General features: G+C 40.5%; 1 protein-coding gene across 1 annotated transcript; it reads right to left on the reverse strand.

Annotated features, from left to right (window-relative positions):
• Positions 1 to 2,049: 2,049 nt before the first annotated feature.
• On the reverse strand, positions 2,050 to 9,521 carry LOC123733413 (C-type lectin domain family 4 member E). The gene is made up of 5 exons (XM_045712811.1): positions 9,343 to 9,521; positions 4,036 to 4,332; positions 3,773 to 3,915; positions 3,538 to 3,641; positions 2,050 to 2,342 (listed from the first exon to the last, which is right to left on the reverse strand). Exons 1-5 carry the CDS (start codon positions 9,482 to 9,484, stop codon positions 2,210 to 2,212), a joined length of 819 nt encoding a protein of 272 aa, XP_045568767.1. The 5' UTR covers positions 9,485 to 9,521; the 3' UTR covers positions 2,050 to 2,209.
• Between the last annotated feature and the right edge of the window lie 8,809 nt (positions 9,522 to 18,330).

The following is an 18,330-nucleotide window of genomic DNA, read 5'->3' on the forward strand; positions in this document are numbered from 1 at the left end:
AACATTACATGTTGGACTGAACACATTAATATGATTTATTATATACCACAACAACATTACATGTTGGACTGAACACATTAATATGATTTATTATATACCACAACAACATTACATGTTGGACTGTACACATTAATATGATTTATTATATACCACAACAACATTACATGTTGGACTGTACACATTAATATGATTTATTATATACTACAACAACATTACATGTTGGACTGAACACATTAATATGATTTATTATATACCACAACAACATTACATGTTGGACTGTACACATTAATATGATTTATTATATACCACAACAACATTTCATGTTGGACTGAACAAATTAATGTTATTTATTATATACCACAACAACATTTCATGTTGGACTGAACACATTAATGTTATTTATTATATACCACAACAACATTACATGTTGGACTGTACACATTAATATGATTTATTATTGGAGAATACCACAACAACATTTCATGTTGGACTGTACAAATTAATGTTATTTATTATATACCACAACAACATTTCATGTTGGACTGAACACATTAATATGATTTATTATATACCACAACAACATTACATGTTGGACTGAACAAATTAATGTTATTTATTATATACCACAACAACATTTCATGTTGGACTGTACACATTAATATGATTTATTATATACCACAACAACATTACATGTTGGACTGTACAAATTAATATGATTTATTATATACCACAACAACATTACATGTTGGACTGTACACATTAATATGATTTATTATATACTACAACAACATTACATGTTGGACTGTACACATTAATATGATTTATTATATACCACAACAACATTACATGTTGGACTGTACACATTAATATGATTTATTAAAAACAAAGGAGGACAAAGGCACTCTTCATATAATTAATTAAAATGCCTTTATCTGTATGTTATGTTCAATAGAAACAAAGTTTTTAAAAATCCTACGCGTTTCGGCTGCATGGCCTTCGTCAGGGAGTACAAAGAATAATACAATGACTTCTTTTGAACAGCTTTTCCAATTAGCCCTAATTTGAAGAGGGAGTGGTTACACAATGAATTGGACACACCTAGAGACGCCTTCAAGACCTCTTAGCGGAACACAAGTACGCTATACGGGTAGGCAATGAAGACTACCCCATGGCAAGGCACTACAAGTCCTTACACCATGGCAACCCTGCCTCCCTACAAGCTATGGGTATTGATCATGTTCCGGCCTCTATTAGAAAAGGGGACCGTCTTAAACAGTTAAAACAAAGGGAAGGTTTTGGGATTTACAAACTACAAGCCACTAAATACCCGGGTTTAAATGAAGATATGGATTTCTCACCATTCCTGTAGGGTTGTGATAGGTCCATTTGCTGTCATCTAGTGGTCATTTTGCTCAATTGCCCTCAGCTATGTTTAGACTATTGTTGTTCATGTTTGGCTGTGTTCTAGTGTACTATGGAATATATTGCTTTCTTATTCTTGACACTTCTCCCGGTCATGTTTAAGGTTAGAACTACCTTTCTAAGTGTTCTGATACTTCTAGCTTGGAGTTGTATTTTTTGATAACATAGCTACAGTATTTCACTTTTTAATGTGTATAGTATTGCTTACTAGGTGTGTCCAATCAATTTTAACCACTCCCTTCAAATTAGGGCTAATTGGAAAAGCTGTTCAAAGGAGGACATTGTATTATTTCTTTGTACTCCCTGACGAAGGCCATGCAGCCGAAACGCGTCAGATTTTTAAAACCTTGTTTCTATTGAACATGCCATACAAATAAAGGCATTTTAATCAATTATATGAAGAGTGCCTTGGTCCTCCTTTCTATTTTATACTGTACTCTGTATTTCACACAGTGAGTCTATGCAACCTATTATGTGTCAAGGGAAGCACATTTTACTCCTGAACGTGTTTAGGCTTGCCATAACAAAGGGGTTGAATACTTTCTGACTCAAGACATTTCAGATTTAAATCTTTTATTCATTTGTAAAAAAGAAAAGAAAAACATATTTCCACTTTGACATTATGAGTTATTGTGTGTAGGACAGTGACAGTAAAATCTCAATTTAATCGATTTAAAAATTCAAAATGTGGAAAAGGTCTAGGCAGTGAATACTTTCTGAAGGCCCTGTAGCTGGTATCATGACTTTCAGCATGACAATCAACATCATAACTAAAAGTGAGAAAGAACTATATCTCACAGATCCAGGAATGGTTAAATGAACACGGATAGTCATGCCATGGTCCTTGGTCTGATGAACTGTGAGTTAACAACACACAGTTCTCCACTCCACCACCATTAGGCTGTCCACTCCCCCAGTACCTGCAGTAGAAATAACACAGTTAGACTGACCACTCTCTCAGAACCTAGAGTATGAACAATACAGAGCTAGACTGACCACTCTCTCAGAACCTAGAGTATGAACAATACAGTTAGACTGGATACTCTCTCAGAACCTAGAGTATGAACAATACAGTTAGACTGGATACTCTCTCAGAACCTAGAGTATGAACAATACAGAGCTAGACTGGATACTCTCTCAGGACCTAGAGTATGAACAATACAGTTAGACTGACCACTCTCTCAGAACCTAGAGTATGAACAACACAGAGCTAGACTGACCACTCTCTCAGAACCTAGAGTATGAACAACACAGAGTTAGACTGACCACTCTCTCAGAACCTAGAGTATGAACAATACAGTTAGACTGGATACTCTCTCAGAACCTAGAGTATGAACAATACAGAGCTAGACTGACCACTCTCTCAGAACCTAGAGTATGAACAATACAGTTAGACTGGATACTCTCTCAGAACCTAGAGTATGAACAACACAGTTAGACTGACCACTCTCTCAGAACCTAGAGTATGAACAATACAGTTAGACTGGATACTCTCTCAGAACCTAGAGTATGAACAATACAGAGCTAGACTGGATACTCTCTCAGGACCTAGAGTATGAACAATACAGTTAGACTGACCACTCTCTCAGAACCTAGAGTATGAACAATACAGAGCTAGACTGACCACTCTCTCAGGACCTAGAGTATGAACAATACAGAGCTAGACTGACCACTCTCTAAGAACCTAGAGTATGAACAATACAGAGCTAGACTGACCACTCTCTCAGAACCTAGAGTATGAACAATACAGTTAGACTGGATACTCTCTCAGAACCTAGAGTATGAACAATACAGTTAGACTGACCACTCTCTAAGAATCTAGAGTATGAACAATACAGTTAGACTGGATACTCTCTAAGAACCTAGACTACGAACGATACAGTTAGACTGGATACTCTCTAAGAATCTAGACTACGAACAATACAGTTAGACTGGATACTCTCTAAGAACCTAGAGTATGAACAATACAGTTAGACTGGATACTCTCTAAGAACCTAGACTACGAACAAAACAGTTAGACTGGATACTCTCTAAGAATCTAGAGTATGAAAAACACACAGAATCAGTCCTACCCCTTACACGGTGGTCAGAGTTGTTAGAGCAGTAGTCTCTTACTTTGGGGTGGTCAGTGGGTTGCCGTCCACCCATTTCCAGGTCCCCTCAGTAACAGTGTCAGTCAGACCAATCCAGAAACCCTTGTTGAGGTGGAAGAGAAACTCCTGTTGGTGAGAAAGAGCTGATATTGTCAACTACTATAGACTACATGTGTTAAATACTGGAAGATACATTACTGACCAAGGGATGTTTGATCATAACCCCCCCGCCATATCTCTCTCTCTTTCTCTCTCACCTGTTCCTTATCACTGTTGATGATCACCAGGTCTGCTCCTCTCTCCAGACAGTCATCTTTGCTCTCCCCCCAGGTTTTAGTCTCAGTAGACAGGAAGTACCAACTGGATTCAAACTTCTTCCAGTCTTTAGGGCAGGTTTGTTCTACAAGACAAAAACATGAATTTCCATCTTATTATTCTGCACCTATTATTTTAGAATACAAACACAAGTTGACTGCATATTAGATATATGATGTTATGATCATTTATTTGGTAAACTCACTCAGATTAGAGAACTTTCTCATGAGATCATTTTTCTCTTTCTGTTGCTGGTCTCTCTCTTTAGTCAGGGTGTTACTGCTGGTCTGTAGCTGGTCTCTCTCTTTAGTCAGAAGGCTGTAACTGGTCTGTAGCTGGTCTCTCTCTTTAGACAGAAGGCTGTAACTGATCTGTAGCTGGTCTCTCTCTTTAGTCAGAAGGCTGTAACTGGTCTGTAGCTGGTCTCTCTCTTTAGTCAGAAGGCTGTAACTGGCCTGTAGCTGGTCTCTCTCTGTTGAGTCGTGATGACCAATTACTCCATCTGTAAAAGGGAAAAGTTAATCAAACATGTAACTACCACACCATTGATGATTAAGGATGATTAAGGATGATTAAGTATGATTAAGGTTGATTAAGGATGATTAAGGATGATTAAGGATGATTAAGTATTCTACTTAAGTCTCAGTGACAAAATACTAAACTTACAGTAGACAGACAGGCCTATGATCCCAGTCAGTAGGAGAACACACAGCAGCCCCAGACACACTGCAGCTACTCCAGAGGGTCTCTTCCACCACTGGAAATGTACTGAATCACAAATTATTAAAGTATGGTATTTGGTAATGTGTTTTACTGTATCATCCACGATTGGGACAAATAAATAAAATAAAATTGTATTTGTCACATGCGCCGTATCCAACAGGTGTTTTAACCTGTTGGGGCTACAGGTTAGCAATGAACCCCCGAGACGGGATTGCTAACAAGGCTGGAAATTCAAAACATCAAAAATCTAATAATTTCAATTTCTCAAACAAGCAACTATTTTACACCATTTAAAAGATAAACATCTCCTTATTCCAACCACATTGTTCGATTTTCAAAGAGGCTTTACGGCAAAAGCATAAAGTTAGATTATGTTAGGACAGTACATAGCCACAAAAGTACAAACATCCATTTTCAATTCAAGGTCACCAAAAGCAGAAACCAGCTAAAATTATGCACTAACCTTTGGCAATCTCCATCAGATGACACTCCTAGGACATTATGTTATACAATACATGCATTTTTTGTTCCATCAAGTTCATATTTATATCCAAAAACAGCATTTTACAGTAGCGTGAAATTCAGATTTTTTTCTTCTCTGAAGTGCTTCCGGTGAACAACGTTACAATTTACAAAATTACTATTCGAAAACATTGGTAAATTATAATATTGTGATTCAAATAATAATAGTTTATCATTTCGTAAATGCTACTGTATTGCCAGATTTCAAAATAACTTTACTGGGAAATCACAAGTTGCAATAAACCGGGTGCTGTGCTAAGAACAATAGGCTAGGCTATATAGGTTAGCATCTTGTAACCAGCTAATATCAATAATACTATCGTCAATAATCCCTTACCTTTGATTATCTTCATCCATTGGCACTTCCAGGAATCCCAGGTCCACTACAAATGTGGTTTCTTTTGACAAAGTTCATAATTGATGTCCAAATAACTCCAAGTTGTTCCATGTTGTTAGCGCTTCGGTGGCTACTCAAAAGTAGCGCGGGCGGGGGGTGGGAAGTCACGGCGAAAAGTTAAAAAAGTTAAAAAAATAATCTATTTACGTTCGTTCAAACATGTCAAACGTTGTTTAGCATCAATCTTTAGAGCCATTTTTAACGTGAAACATCAGTAATGTTTCAACACGACCGCTCCTGTGTCTAGAAAAACATCTTTGAAAATTGTCTCGAGTCACATGATTGAGCAGGTGCAGGCAATAATGGAAGTGACGACATCCCAGGGAGGTCAACTTCCCTTCCTTGTCATCCGGTCTCTGTTGATCATCGACGCTTCAAACAACTTTATAAAGATCGCTGACATCTAGTGGAAGCCGTAGGAGTTGCGAAATGAATCCTTTCTCACTGTGGTATCTATTAAACAATGATTAAAAAAATAGTACAGCCACAAAATTCTTTTTTCTCTCAGGTTTTCTCAGGTTTTTGCCTGCCATATGAGTTTTGTTATACTTACAGACACCATTCAAACAGTTTTAGAAAATTCAGAGTGTTTTCTATCCAAATCTGGTAATAATATGCATATCCTAGCTTCTGAGTTGGTGTAGGTGGCAGTTAAAAATGGGCACCTATTTTTTTCAAAATTCTCAATACTGCCCCCGTAGCCCATTAAGAAAAATACAAAAAATGAAAATAAATAAAAGTAACAAATAATTAAAGAGCAGCAGTAAAATACCAATAGCAGGGCTTTATACAGGGAGTACCGGTACAGAGTCAGTGTGCGGGAGCACTGGTGTCGAGGTAATTGAGGTAATATGTACATGTAGGTAGAGTTATTAAAGTTACTATGCATAGATAATAAACAGAGTAGCAGCAGGGTAAAAGAGGGGGGGACAATGCAAATAGTCTGGGTAGCCATTTGATTAGATGTTCAGGAGTCTTATGGCTTGGGGGTAGAAACTGTTTATAAGCCTCTTGGACCTAGACTTAGGCACTCTGTTACTGCTTGCCATGCGATAACAGAGAGAACAGTCTATGACTAGGGTGGCTGGAGTCTTTGACAATGTTTAGGGCCTTCCTCTGACACCGCCTGGTATAGAGGTCCTGGATGGCAGGAAGTTTGGCCCAGTGATGTACTGGGCTGTATGCACTACCCTTTGTAGTGCCTTGCTGTCGGAGGCCGAGCAGTTGCCATACCAGGCAGTGGTGCAACCAGTTAGGATGCTCTCGGTGGTGCAGCGTTAGAACCTTTTGAGGATCTGAGGACCCATGCCAAATGTTTTCAGTCTGTTGTGCCCTCTTTTCAGATTTTGTTGTGCCCTCTTCACAACCGTCTTGGTGTGTTTGGACCATGTTAGTTTGTTGGTGATGTGGACACCAAAGAACTTGAAACTCTCAACCTGCTCCACTACAGCCCCATCGATGAGAACAGGGGCATGCTCGGTCCTCCTTTTCCTGTAGTCCGCGATCATCTCCTTTGTCTTGATCACGTTGAGGGAGAGGTTGTTGTCCTTGGACCACATGGCCAGGTCTCTGACCTCCTCCCTATAGGCTGTCTCGTCATTGTCGGTGATCAGGCCTACCCCTGTTGTGTCATCGGCAAACTTAATGATGGTGTTGGAGTCATGCCTGGCCATGCAGTCATGAGTGAACAGGGAGTACAGGAGGGTACTGAGCACGCACCCCTGAGGGGCCCCCGTGTTGAGGATCAGCGTGGCGGATGTGTTGTTACCTACCCTTACCACCTGGGGGGCGGCCCGTCTGGAAGTCAAGAATCCAGTTACAGAGGGAGGTGTTTAGTCCCAGGGTCCTTAGCTTATTGATGAGCGTTGAGGGTACTATGGTGTTGAACACTGATCTGTAGTCAAGGAATAGCATTCTCACATAGGTGTTCCTTTTGTCCAGGTGGGAAAGGGCAGTGTGGAGTGCAATAGAGATTGCATCATCTGTGGATTTGTTTGGGCGATATGCAAATTGGAGTGGGTCTTGGGTTTCTGGGATAATGGTGTTGATGTGAGCCATTACCAGCCTTCCACTAACTGTTGCTACGGGTCGGTAGTCATTTAGGCAGGTTACCTTAGTGTTCTTGGGCACAGGGTGGTCTGCTTAACCTCTATGGGCTAACCTACTCAACAGCCAGTTGAATCCTGTGGCGCAATTTTCAAATACCTTAGATATGCTATTACTTCAATTTTTCAAAAATATGACTATTTTACACCATTTTAAAGATAAGACTCTTGTTAATCTAACCACACTGTCCGATTTCAAAAAGGCTTTACAACGAAAGCAAAACATTAGATTATGTCAGCAGAGTACCCAGCCAGAAATAATCATACACCCATTTTTCAAGCTAGCATATAATGTCACATAAACCCAAACCACAGCTAAATGTAGCACTAACCTTTGATGATCTTCATCAGATGACAACCCTAGGACATTATGTTATACAATACATGCATGTTTTGTTCAATCATGTTCATATTTATATCAAAAACCAGCTTTTTACATTAGCATGTGACTAGCATGTGACTAGCATTCCCACCGAACACTGCCGGTGAATTTACTAAATTACTCACGATAAACGTTCACAAAAAGCATAACAATTATTTTAAGAATTATAGATACAGAACTCCTCTATGCACTCAATATGTCCGATTTTAAAATAGCTTTTCGGTGAAAGCACATTTTGCAAAATTCTCAGTAGATAGCTAGCCCTGTGATGCCGGGCTATTTAGACACCCAGCAAGTTTAGCACTCATCAAAGTCAGATTTACTATAAGAAAAATGTTATTACCTTTGTTGTCTTTGTCAGAATGCACTCCCAGGACTTCTACTTCAATAACAAATGTTGGTTTGGTCCAAAATAATCCATCGTTATATCCAAACAGCGGTGTTTTGTTTGTGCGTTCTAGACACTATCCTAAAGGGTAAATAAGGTTGGCGAGCATGGCGCAATTCGTGACAAAAAAATTCTAAATATTCCATTACCGTACTTCGAAGCATGTCAACCGCTGTTTAAAATCAATTTTTATGCCATTTTTCTCATAAAAAAGCGATAATATTCAGACCGGGAATCTGCTTTTAGGTAAACAGACAAAGGAAAAGAAAGCATTCGGTCGAAGCGGGCACGCGCCTAAGCCCATAGTACTCTGTGTGGCCACTTGCCAAAAGCGATAAAGTGTTTCAGCCAGAGCCTGCATCGATATCGTTCAGCTTTTTCCCGGGCTCTGAGACCCTATGGAAGCCGTAGGAAGTGTCACGTTATTGCACAGATCCTGAGTCTTCAATAAAAAGAGCCAAGATGAAACACTACTTCTCAGACAGGCCACTTCCTGCTTGAAATCTTCTCAGGTTTTGGCCTGCCATATGAGTTCTGTTATACTCACAGACACCATTCAAACAGTTTTAGAAACTTTAGGGTGTTTTCTATCCAAAGCCAATAATTATATGCATATTCTAGTTACTGGGCAGGAGTAGTAACCAGATTAAATCGGGTACGTTTTTTATCCAGCCGTGTCAATACTGCCCCCTAGCCCTAACAGGTTAAAACATGTTGGGATTACAGACAGACAGGGAGAGGTTGAAAATGTAAGTGAAGACACTTGCAAGTTGGTCAGCACATGCTCAGAGTACACGTCCTGGTAATCCGTCTGGCCCTGCGGCCTTGTGAATGTTGACCTGTCTAAAGGTCTTACTCACATCGGCTACGGAGAGCGTGATCACACAGTCGTCCAGAACAAAGCCATATTACTACATGGCAATCTCACCTGTTTAGTGTGTGTGTGTGTGTGTGTGTGTGTGTGTGTGTGTGTGTGTGTGTGTGTGTAATCTTACCTGAAGCAACAACTCCATCTCTTGAACTGGGCTTGAAGGCTCTTACATTGGAATATAATTGGTCATCAATCTCTGTGTTCTTCATTGCATCAAGCTCATCGTCTTCAAATCCATCTGAGTTTTCATAGACTCCCTCTGACATCTTAACACACTTGTGGTGAAATACAGAAACTTCTACTTCTAACCTCAACTCTAATATACGTCTATAGCTGTGTCTTCTCCCCGCAAAGTCCTGCATCTGTGTGATAATATAATACATGATATGACTGCCACCAGCCTTAGTGTGATAATATAATACATGATATGACTCCCACCAGCCTTAGTGTGATAATATAATACATGATATGACTCCCACCAGTCTTAGTGTGATAATATAATACATGATATGACTCCCACCAGCCTTAGTGTGATAATATAATACATGATATGACTCCCACCAGCCTTAGTGTGATAATATAATACATGATATGACTCCCACCAGCCTTAGTGTGATAATATAATACATGATATGACTCCCACCAGTCTTAGTGTGATAATGTAATACATGATATGACTCCCACCAGTCTTAGTTTATAATATAATACATGATGACTCCCACCAGCCTTAGTGTGATAATATAATACATGATATGACTCCCACCAGTCTTAGTTTATAATATAATACATGATATGACTCCCACCAGTCTTAGTGTGATAATATAATACATGATATGACTCCCACCAGCCTTAGTGTGATAATATAATACATGATATGACTCCCACCAGCCTTAGTGTGATAATATAATACATGATATGACTCCCATCAGTCTTAGTTTATAATATAATACATGATGACTCCCACCAGCCTTAGTGTGATAATATAATACATGATATGACTCCCACCAGCCTTAGTGTGATAATATAATACATGATATGACTCCCACCAGTCTTAGTTTATAATATAATACATGATATGACTCCACCAGCCTTAGTGTGATAATATAATACATGATATGACTCCCACCAGCCTTAGTGTGATAATATAATACATGATATGACTCCCACCATCCTTAGATTGATTATACACTGCTCAAAAAAATAAAGGGAACACTAAAATAACACATCCTAGATCTTAATGAATGAAATAATCTTATTAAATACTTTTTTCTTTACATAGTTGAATGTGCTGACAACAAAATCACACAAAAATAATCAATGGAAATCCAATTTATCAACCCATGGAGGTCTGGATTTGGAGTCACACTCAAAATTAAAGTGGAAAAACACACTACAGGCTGATCCAACTTTGATGTAATGTCCTTAAAACAAGTTAAAATGAGGCTCAGTAGTGTGTGTGGCCTCCACGTGCATGTATGACCTCCCTACAACGCCTGGGCATGCTCCTGATGAGGTGGCGGATGGTCTCCTGCGGGATCTCCTCCCAGACCTGGACTAAAGCATCCGCCAACTCCTGGACAGTCTGTGGTGCAACGTGGCGTTGGTGGATGGAGCGAGACATGATGTCCCAGAGGTGCTCAATTGGATTCAGGTCTGGGGAACGGGCGGGCCAGTCCATAGCATCAATGCCTTCTTCTTGCAGGAACTGCTGACACACTCCAGCCACATGAGGTCTAGCATTGTCTTGCATTAGGAGGAACCCAGGGCCAACCGCACCAGCATATGGTCTCACAAGGGGTCTGAGGATCTCATTTCGGTACCTAATGGCAGTCAGGCTACCTCTGGCGAGCACATGGAGGGCTGTGCGGCCCCCCAAAGAAATGCCACCCCACACCATGACTGACCCACCGCCAAACCGGTCATGCTGGAGGATGTTGCAGGCAGCAGAACATTCTCCACGGCGTCTCCAGACTCTGTCACGTCTGTCATGTGCTCAGTGTGAACCTGCTTTCATCTGTGAAGAGCACAGGGCGCCAGTGGCGAATTTGCCAATCTTGGTGTTCTCTGGCAAATGCCAAACGTCCTGCACGGTGTTGGGCTGTAAGCACAACCCCCACCTGTGGACGTCGGGCCCTCATACCACCCTCATGGAGTCTGTTTCTGACCGTTTGAGCAGACACATGCACATTTGTGGCCTGCTGGAGGTCATTTTGCAGGGCTCTGGCAGTGCTCCTCCTGCTCCTCCTTGCACAAAGGCAGAGGTAGCTGTCCTGCTGCTGGGTTGTTGCCCTCCTACGGCCTCCTCTACGTCTCCTGGTGTACTGGCCTGTCTCCTGGTAGCGCCTCCATGCTCTGGACACTACGCTGACAGACACAGCAAACCTTCTTGCCACAGCTCGCATTGATGTGCCATTCTGGATGATCTGCACTACCTGAGCCACTTGTGTGGGTTGTAGACTCCGTCTCATGCTACCACTAGAGTGAAAGCACCGCCAGCATTCAAAAGTGCCCAAAACATCAGCCAGGAAGCATAGGAACTGAGAAGTGGTCTGTGGTCCCCACCTGCAGAACCACTCCTTTATTGGGGGTGTCTTGCTAATTGCCTATAATTTCCACGTGTTGTCTATTCCATTTGCACAACAGCATGTGAAATGTATTGTCAATCAGTGTTGCTTCCTAAGTGGACAGTTTGATTTCACAGAAGTGTGATTGACTTGGAGTTACATTGTGTTGTTTAAGTGTTCCCTTTATTTTTTTGAGCAGTATATAATACATGATATGACTCTATATCATGTTGTATCATGCTGTGTGCTGCTATGACAACAATAAAAATGTGCCCCCCTTTTGGTTCCCCTGAACCAGGATTGAGAAACACTGGTCTAGAAAGTCTGCTGAAAGAAGATACAGTATCTTGGATGTGCTTTGCAAGTTCCTTAAACATGTCTAACAGAGGACAAACTTGGGAAGTTGGGACCTTGTTGTGAAAGTTTGAGTTTATTTTATTTTTACAGAGACAGTGCACATTAATCAACGTTTCAGTAAAAGTGCCGGTTTTAGCCAGCCGGCTAATTTTCAACCGCAGTCCCTGGGCAGGTTATTAAAATCAATTACAATATAGACAATCATTGAACAGTGAGCACACGCAGAGTAACATAGGACAAGCAAGACATAGCATACAGACAGAGCAACATAGGACAAGCAAGACATAGCATAAAGACAGAGCAACATAGGACAAGCAAGATGTAGCATACAGACAGAGCAACATAGGACAAGCAAGATGTACCATACAGACAGAGCAACATAGAACAAAAAGCAACAAGACAAAATCCATAAAAACAACAAAGTGTTTTCACACCTCTCAAGCTACAGACAACAGACAACATGGAAAGTGGCAATACACAGCTAGGGATTATGTTCACAAATCTGATTGACCTTTAGCCATGTCTTCATGCATTTTGTGAAAGTGTGATATGTGGTGCAGTTATGTGTGTCTGATGGCAGTGTATTCCAGACATGGGACGCTCTCACAGAGAAAGCAGATTTACTAAAGGTGCTTTTCCTTAACCTCTATGGGACCGGCGGGACGAATTCGTCCCACCTACGTAACAGCCACTGCCAGCCTGTGGCGCGATTTTCAAAATCTTCAAAATCCTATTACTTCAATTTCTCAAACATATGACTATTTTACAGCCATTTAAAGATAAGACTCTCGTTAATCTAACCACACTGTCCGATTTCAAAAAGGCTTTACAACGAAAGCAAAACATTAGATTATGTCAGCAGAGTACCAAGCCAGAAATAATCAGACACCCATTTTTCAAGCCAGCATATAATGTCACCAAAACCCAGAAGACAGCTAAATGCAGCACTCACCTTTGATGATCTTCATCAGATGACAACCCTAGGACATTATGTTATACAATACATGCATGTTTTGTTCAATCAAGTTCATATTTATATCAAAAACCAGCTTTTTACATTAGCATGTGACGTTCAGAACTAGCCTACCCCCCGCAAACTTACGGGAATTCGCTAACATTTTACTAAATTACTCACGATAAACGTTCACAAAAAGCATAACAATTATTTTAAGAATTATAGATACAGACCTCCTCTATGCACTCGATATGTCCGATTTTAAAATAGCTTTTGGTGAAAGCACATTTTGCAATATTCTAAGTACATAGCCCAGGCATCACGGGCTCGCTATTTAGACACCCGGCAAGTTTAGCACTCACCATAATCATATTTACTATTATAAAAATGTCATTACCTTTTGTTGTCTTCGTCAGAATGCACACCCAGGACGTCTACTTCAATAACAAATGTTGGTTTGGTCCAAAATAATCCATCGTTATATCCGAATAGCGGCGTTTTGTTCGATGCGTTCCAGACACTATCCGAAATAGTAAAGAAGTGTCGCGCTTGGCGCAATTCCTGACAATAAAATTCAAAGTATTCCATTGCCGTACGTCGAAGCATGTCAACCGCTGTTTAAAATCAATTTTTACGTCATTTTTCTCGTGAAAAGCGATAAAATTCCGACAGGGAATCTCCTTTTCGGCAAACAGAGGAAAAAATCCCAAAGGCGGGGCGGTCGGGGTCACGCGCATAAGCTAGTGTCTCTTGATGGGCCACTTGAGAAAGGCGATAATGTGTTTCAGCCTGGGGCTGGAATGACGACATTCTCTTTTTTCCCGGGCTCTGAGAGCCTATGGACGACGTGGGAAGTGTCACGTTAGAGCAGAGATCCTTAGTAAATGATAGAGATGGCAAAGAAGTTCCAGAAATGGTCAGACAGGCCACTTCCTGTAAAGGAATCTCTCAGGTTTTGACCTGCCATTTGAGTTCTGTTATACTCACAGACACCATTCAAACAGTTTTAGAAAATGTAGGGTGTTTTCTATCCATATGTAATAAGTATATGCATATTCTAGTTACTGAGTAGGAGTGGTAACCAGATTAAATCGGGTATGTTTTTTATCCAGCCGTGTCAATGCTGCCCCCTAGCCCTAACAGGTTAATTAACCTCTTGGGGCTAGGTGGGACGCTTAGCGTGCCACCCGTGGTGCACTCCATCAACAGCAGGTGCATTTCAAGAGCGGCAAATTTGAATCCAAATAAATGTCAAAATTCAAATTTTTCAAAAATACAACTATTTTACACCATTTGAAAGATAAACATCTCCTTAATCTAACCACGTTTTACGATTTCAAAAAGGTTTTACGGCGAAAGCATAAATTTAGAGTATGTTAGGACAGTACATTTACAAGAGTTGTGTGTAATGTTTTGTCAAGTCAAAGACAGGGTCACCAAAACCATAAAACCAGCTAAAATGATGCACTAACCTTTTACAATCTCCATCAGATGACACTCCTAGGACATTATGTTAGACAATGCATGCATTTTTAGTTCTATCAAGTTCATATTTATATCCAAAAACAGCGTTTTACTATGGCATTGATGTTGAAGAAATCGTTTCCCTCCAATAACCGGCAGTCAAGTCAGCGTCACAAATTAAATAATTAAAATTAGAAAACATTGGTAAAATATTATATTGTCATTTAAAGAATTATAGATTTACATCTCTTGAACGCAATCAACTTGCCAGATTTAAAAATAACCTTACTGGGAAATCACACTTTGCAATAATCTGAGCACTGCGCCCAGAAAAATACGCGTTGCGATACAGACTAGACGTCATGTTGGGGAGATCTAAAATCGAAAATACTATGTAAATAATCCATTACCTTTGATTCTCTTCATCAGATGTCACTTCCAGGTATCACAGGTCCATAACGAATGTAGTTTTGTTCAAAAAAGCTCATCATTTATGTCCAAAAATCTCTGTCTCGTTAGCACATGATGTAAGCCAGCCGGACTTTCGTCATGAACGAGGGGAAAAAATATATTTCCGTTCGTTCAAACATGTCAAACGTTGTATAGCATAAATCATTAGGGCCTTTTTTAACCAGAACATGAATAATATTCAAGGTGGACGAATGCATACTCTTTTATAACGTATTGGAACGAGGGTACCCAACATGAACTCGCGCGCCAGGTGTCTAATGGGACATCATCGTTCCATGGCTCTTGTTCGGTCAGATCTCCCTCCAGAAGACTCAAAACACTTTGTAAAGGCTGGTGACATCTAGTGGAAGCAATAGGAAGTGCCAAAATATTCCTCAGCCCCTGTGTTTTTCAATGGGATAGGTTTAAAGTCAATACAACACATCAGGTATCCACTTCCTGTCAGAAAATGTCTCAGGGTTTTGCCTGCCAAATGAGTTCTGTTATACTCACAGACACCATTCAAACAGTTTTAGAAACTTTAGAGTGTTTTCTATCCATATATAATAAGTATATGCATATTCTAGTTACTGGGTAGGATTAGTAACCAGATTAAATCGGGTACATTTTTTTTATCCAGACGTGCAAATGCTGCCCCCTAGACCCAACAGGTTAAGGGAACTATACAGTCACCTCTCATGGCAGACCTTGTGAATCTGCTGCCATATGTTTGGGTTTTCTGTTTAACAAAAATACTGAGTGGAGGGGGAGCGGAGGGGGAGAGGGGGAGCTAGGTCATTTAGGATCTTGAATACAAGACATGCGATAGCAAAAGAGATGAGATAGCAAAAGCTCAGGTTGCCCAGGCCGGCGGAGATACAATCTTCGGCAAAATCATTCGCAAGAGATTCCTGCAAAAATATTATTTGAAGATGACTGATAAAAAAAAGGTGATACCCTCAATTAAAATAATGTTTGTCTGCCATTGTAATTACCACAGTCTGATATAGTCTGATATAGTGTGATGATTAGATAACAAGACACTCACAGGCCAGTCTCAGGGAGATGTTGAGAGTGACTTGTAGAACACACAGCATCCCAAAGCTCACAGCAACCATCCTATAGAGTGTTCTCCCTGAATCCTCAGGTCCTGAGGAGATACACACCGATGTGAGAACACACACACTTATACCCACAAACACACGCGTGCACAAGCATACATACACACAAGCATACATACACACAAGTATACACACACACACGAGCGCGTATAAGAGGGGGGGATGTGACATAATCAGCCACAGTAGGACTGTTTCAAACAGCAGTTTTATGATATAAAGTCTACCAATCCATTCTTAAAGATGATCCCTTATAAATTCCTCATTAACTTAGTTCAACAGTCGATCCCCATCAGAATCTAAAATAAAATATTTTCTTTGTAATTGTTATGTTAACAATATTGTAAACAAACTATGTATAGCCTCGAAACATTGCACATTTGTGGCCTGCTGGAGGTCATTTTGCAGGGCTCTGGCAGTGCTCCTCCTGCTCCTCCTTGCACAAAGGCAGAGGTAGCTGTCCTGCTGCTGGGTTGTTGCCCTCCTACGGCCTCCTCTACGTCTCCTGGTGTACTGGCCTGTCTCCTGGTAGCGCCTCCATGCTCTGGACACTACGCTGACAGACACAGCAAACCTTCTTGCCACAGCTCGCATTGATGTGCCATTCTGGATGATCTGCACTACCTGAGCCACTTGTGTGGGTTGTAGACTCCGTCTCATGCTACCACTAGAGTGAAAGCACCGCCAGCATTCAAAAGTGCCCAAAACATCAGCCAGGAAGCATAGGAACTGAGAAGTGGTCTGTGGTCCCCACCTGCAGAACCACTCCTTTATTGGGGGTGTCTTGCTAATTGCCTATAATTTCCACGTGTTGTCTATTCCATTTGCACAACAGCATGTGAAATGTATTGTCAATCAGTGTTGCTTCCTAAGTGGACAGTTTGATTTCACAGAAGTGTGATTGACTTGGAGTTACATTGTGTTGTTTAAGTGTTCCCTTTATTTTTTTGAGCAGTATATAATACATGATATGACTCTATATCATGTTGTATCATGCTGTGTGCTGCTATGACAACAATAAAAATGTGCCCCCCTTTTGGTTCCCCTGGACCAGGATTGAGAAACACTGGTCTAGAAAGTCTGCTGAAAGAAGATACAGTATCTTGGATGTGCTTTGCAAGTTCCTTAAACATGTCTAACAGAGGACAAACTTGGGAAGTTGGGACCTTGTTGTGAAAGTTTGAGTTTATTTTATTTTTACAGAGACAGTGCACATTAATCAACGTTTCAGTAAAAGTGCCGGTTTTAGCCAGCCGGCTAATTTTCAACCGCAGTCCCTGGGCAGGTTATTAAAATCAATTACAATATAGACAATCATTGAACAGTGAGCACACGCAGAGTAACATAGGACAAGCAAGACATAGCATACAGACAGAGCAACATAGGACAAGCAAGACATAGCATAAAGACAGAGCAACATAGGACAAGCAAGATGTAGCATACAGACAGAGCAACATAGGACAAGCAAGATGTACCATACAGACAGAGCAACATAGAACAAAAAGCAACAAGACAAAATCCATAAAAACAACAAAGTGTTTTCACACCTCTCAAGCTACAGACAACAGACAACATGGAAAGTGGCAATACACAGCTAGGGATTATGTTCACAAATCTGATTGACCTTTAGCCATGTCTTCATGCATTTTGTGAAAGTGTGATATGTGGTGCAGTTATGTGTGTCTGATGGCAGTGTATTCCAGACATGGGACGCTCTCACAGAGAAAGCAGATTTACTAAAGGTGCTTTTCCTTAACCTCTATGGGACCGGCGGGACGAATTCGTCCCACCTACGTAACAGCCACTGCCAGCCTGTGGCGCGATTTTCAAAATCTTCAAAATCCTATTACTTCAATTTCTCAAACATATGACTATTTTACAGCCATTTAAAGATAAGACTCTCGTTAATCTAACCACACTGTCCGATTTCAAAAAGGCTTTACAACGAAAGCAAAACATTAGATTATGTCAGCAGAGTACCAAGCCAGAAATAATCAGACACCCATTTTTCAAGCCAGCATATAATGTCACCAAAACCCAGAAGACAGCTAAATGCAGCACTCACCTTTGATGATCTTCATCAGATGACAACCCTAGGACATTATGTTATACAATACATGCATGTTTTGTTCAATCAAGTTCATATTTATATCAAAAACCAGCTTTTTACATTAGCATGTGACGTTCAGAACTAGCCTACCCCC

This window comes from Salmo salar, unplaced genomic scaffold (genome assembly GCF_905237065.1).
Source record: "Salmo salar unplaced genomic scaffold, Ssal_v3.1, whole genome shotgun sequence".
Lineage (NCBI taxonomy): Eukaryota > Metazoa > Chordata > Actinopteri > Salmoniformes > Salmonidae > Salmo > Salmo salar.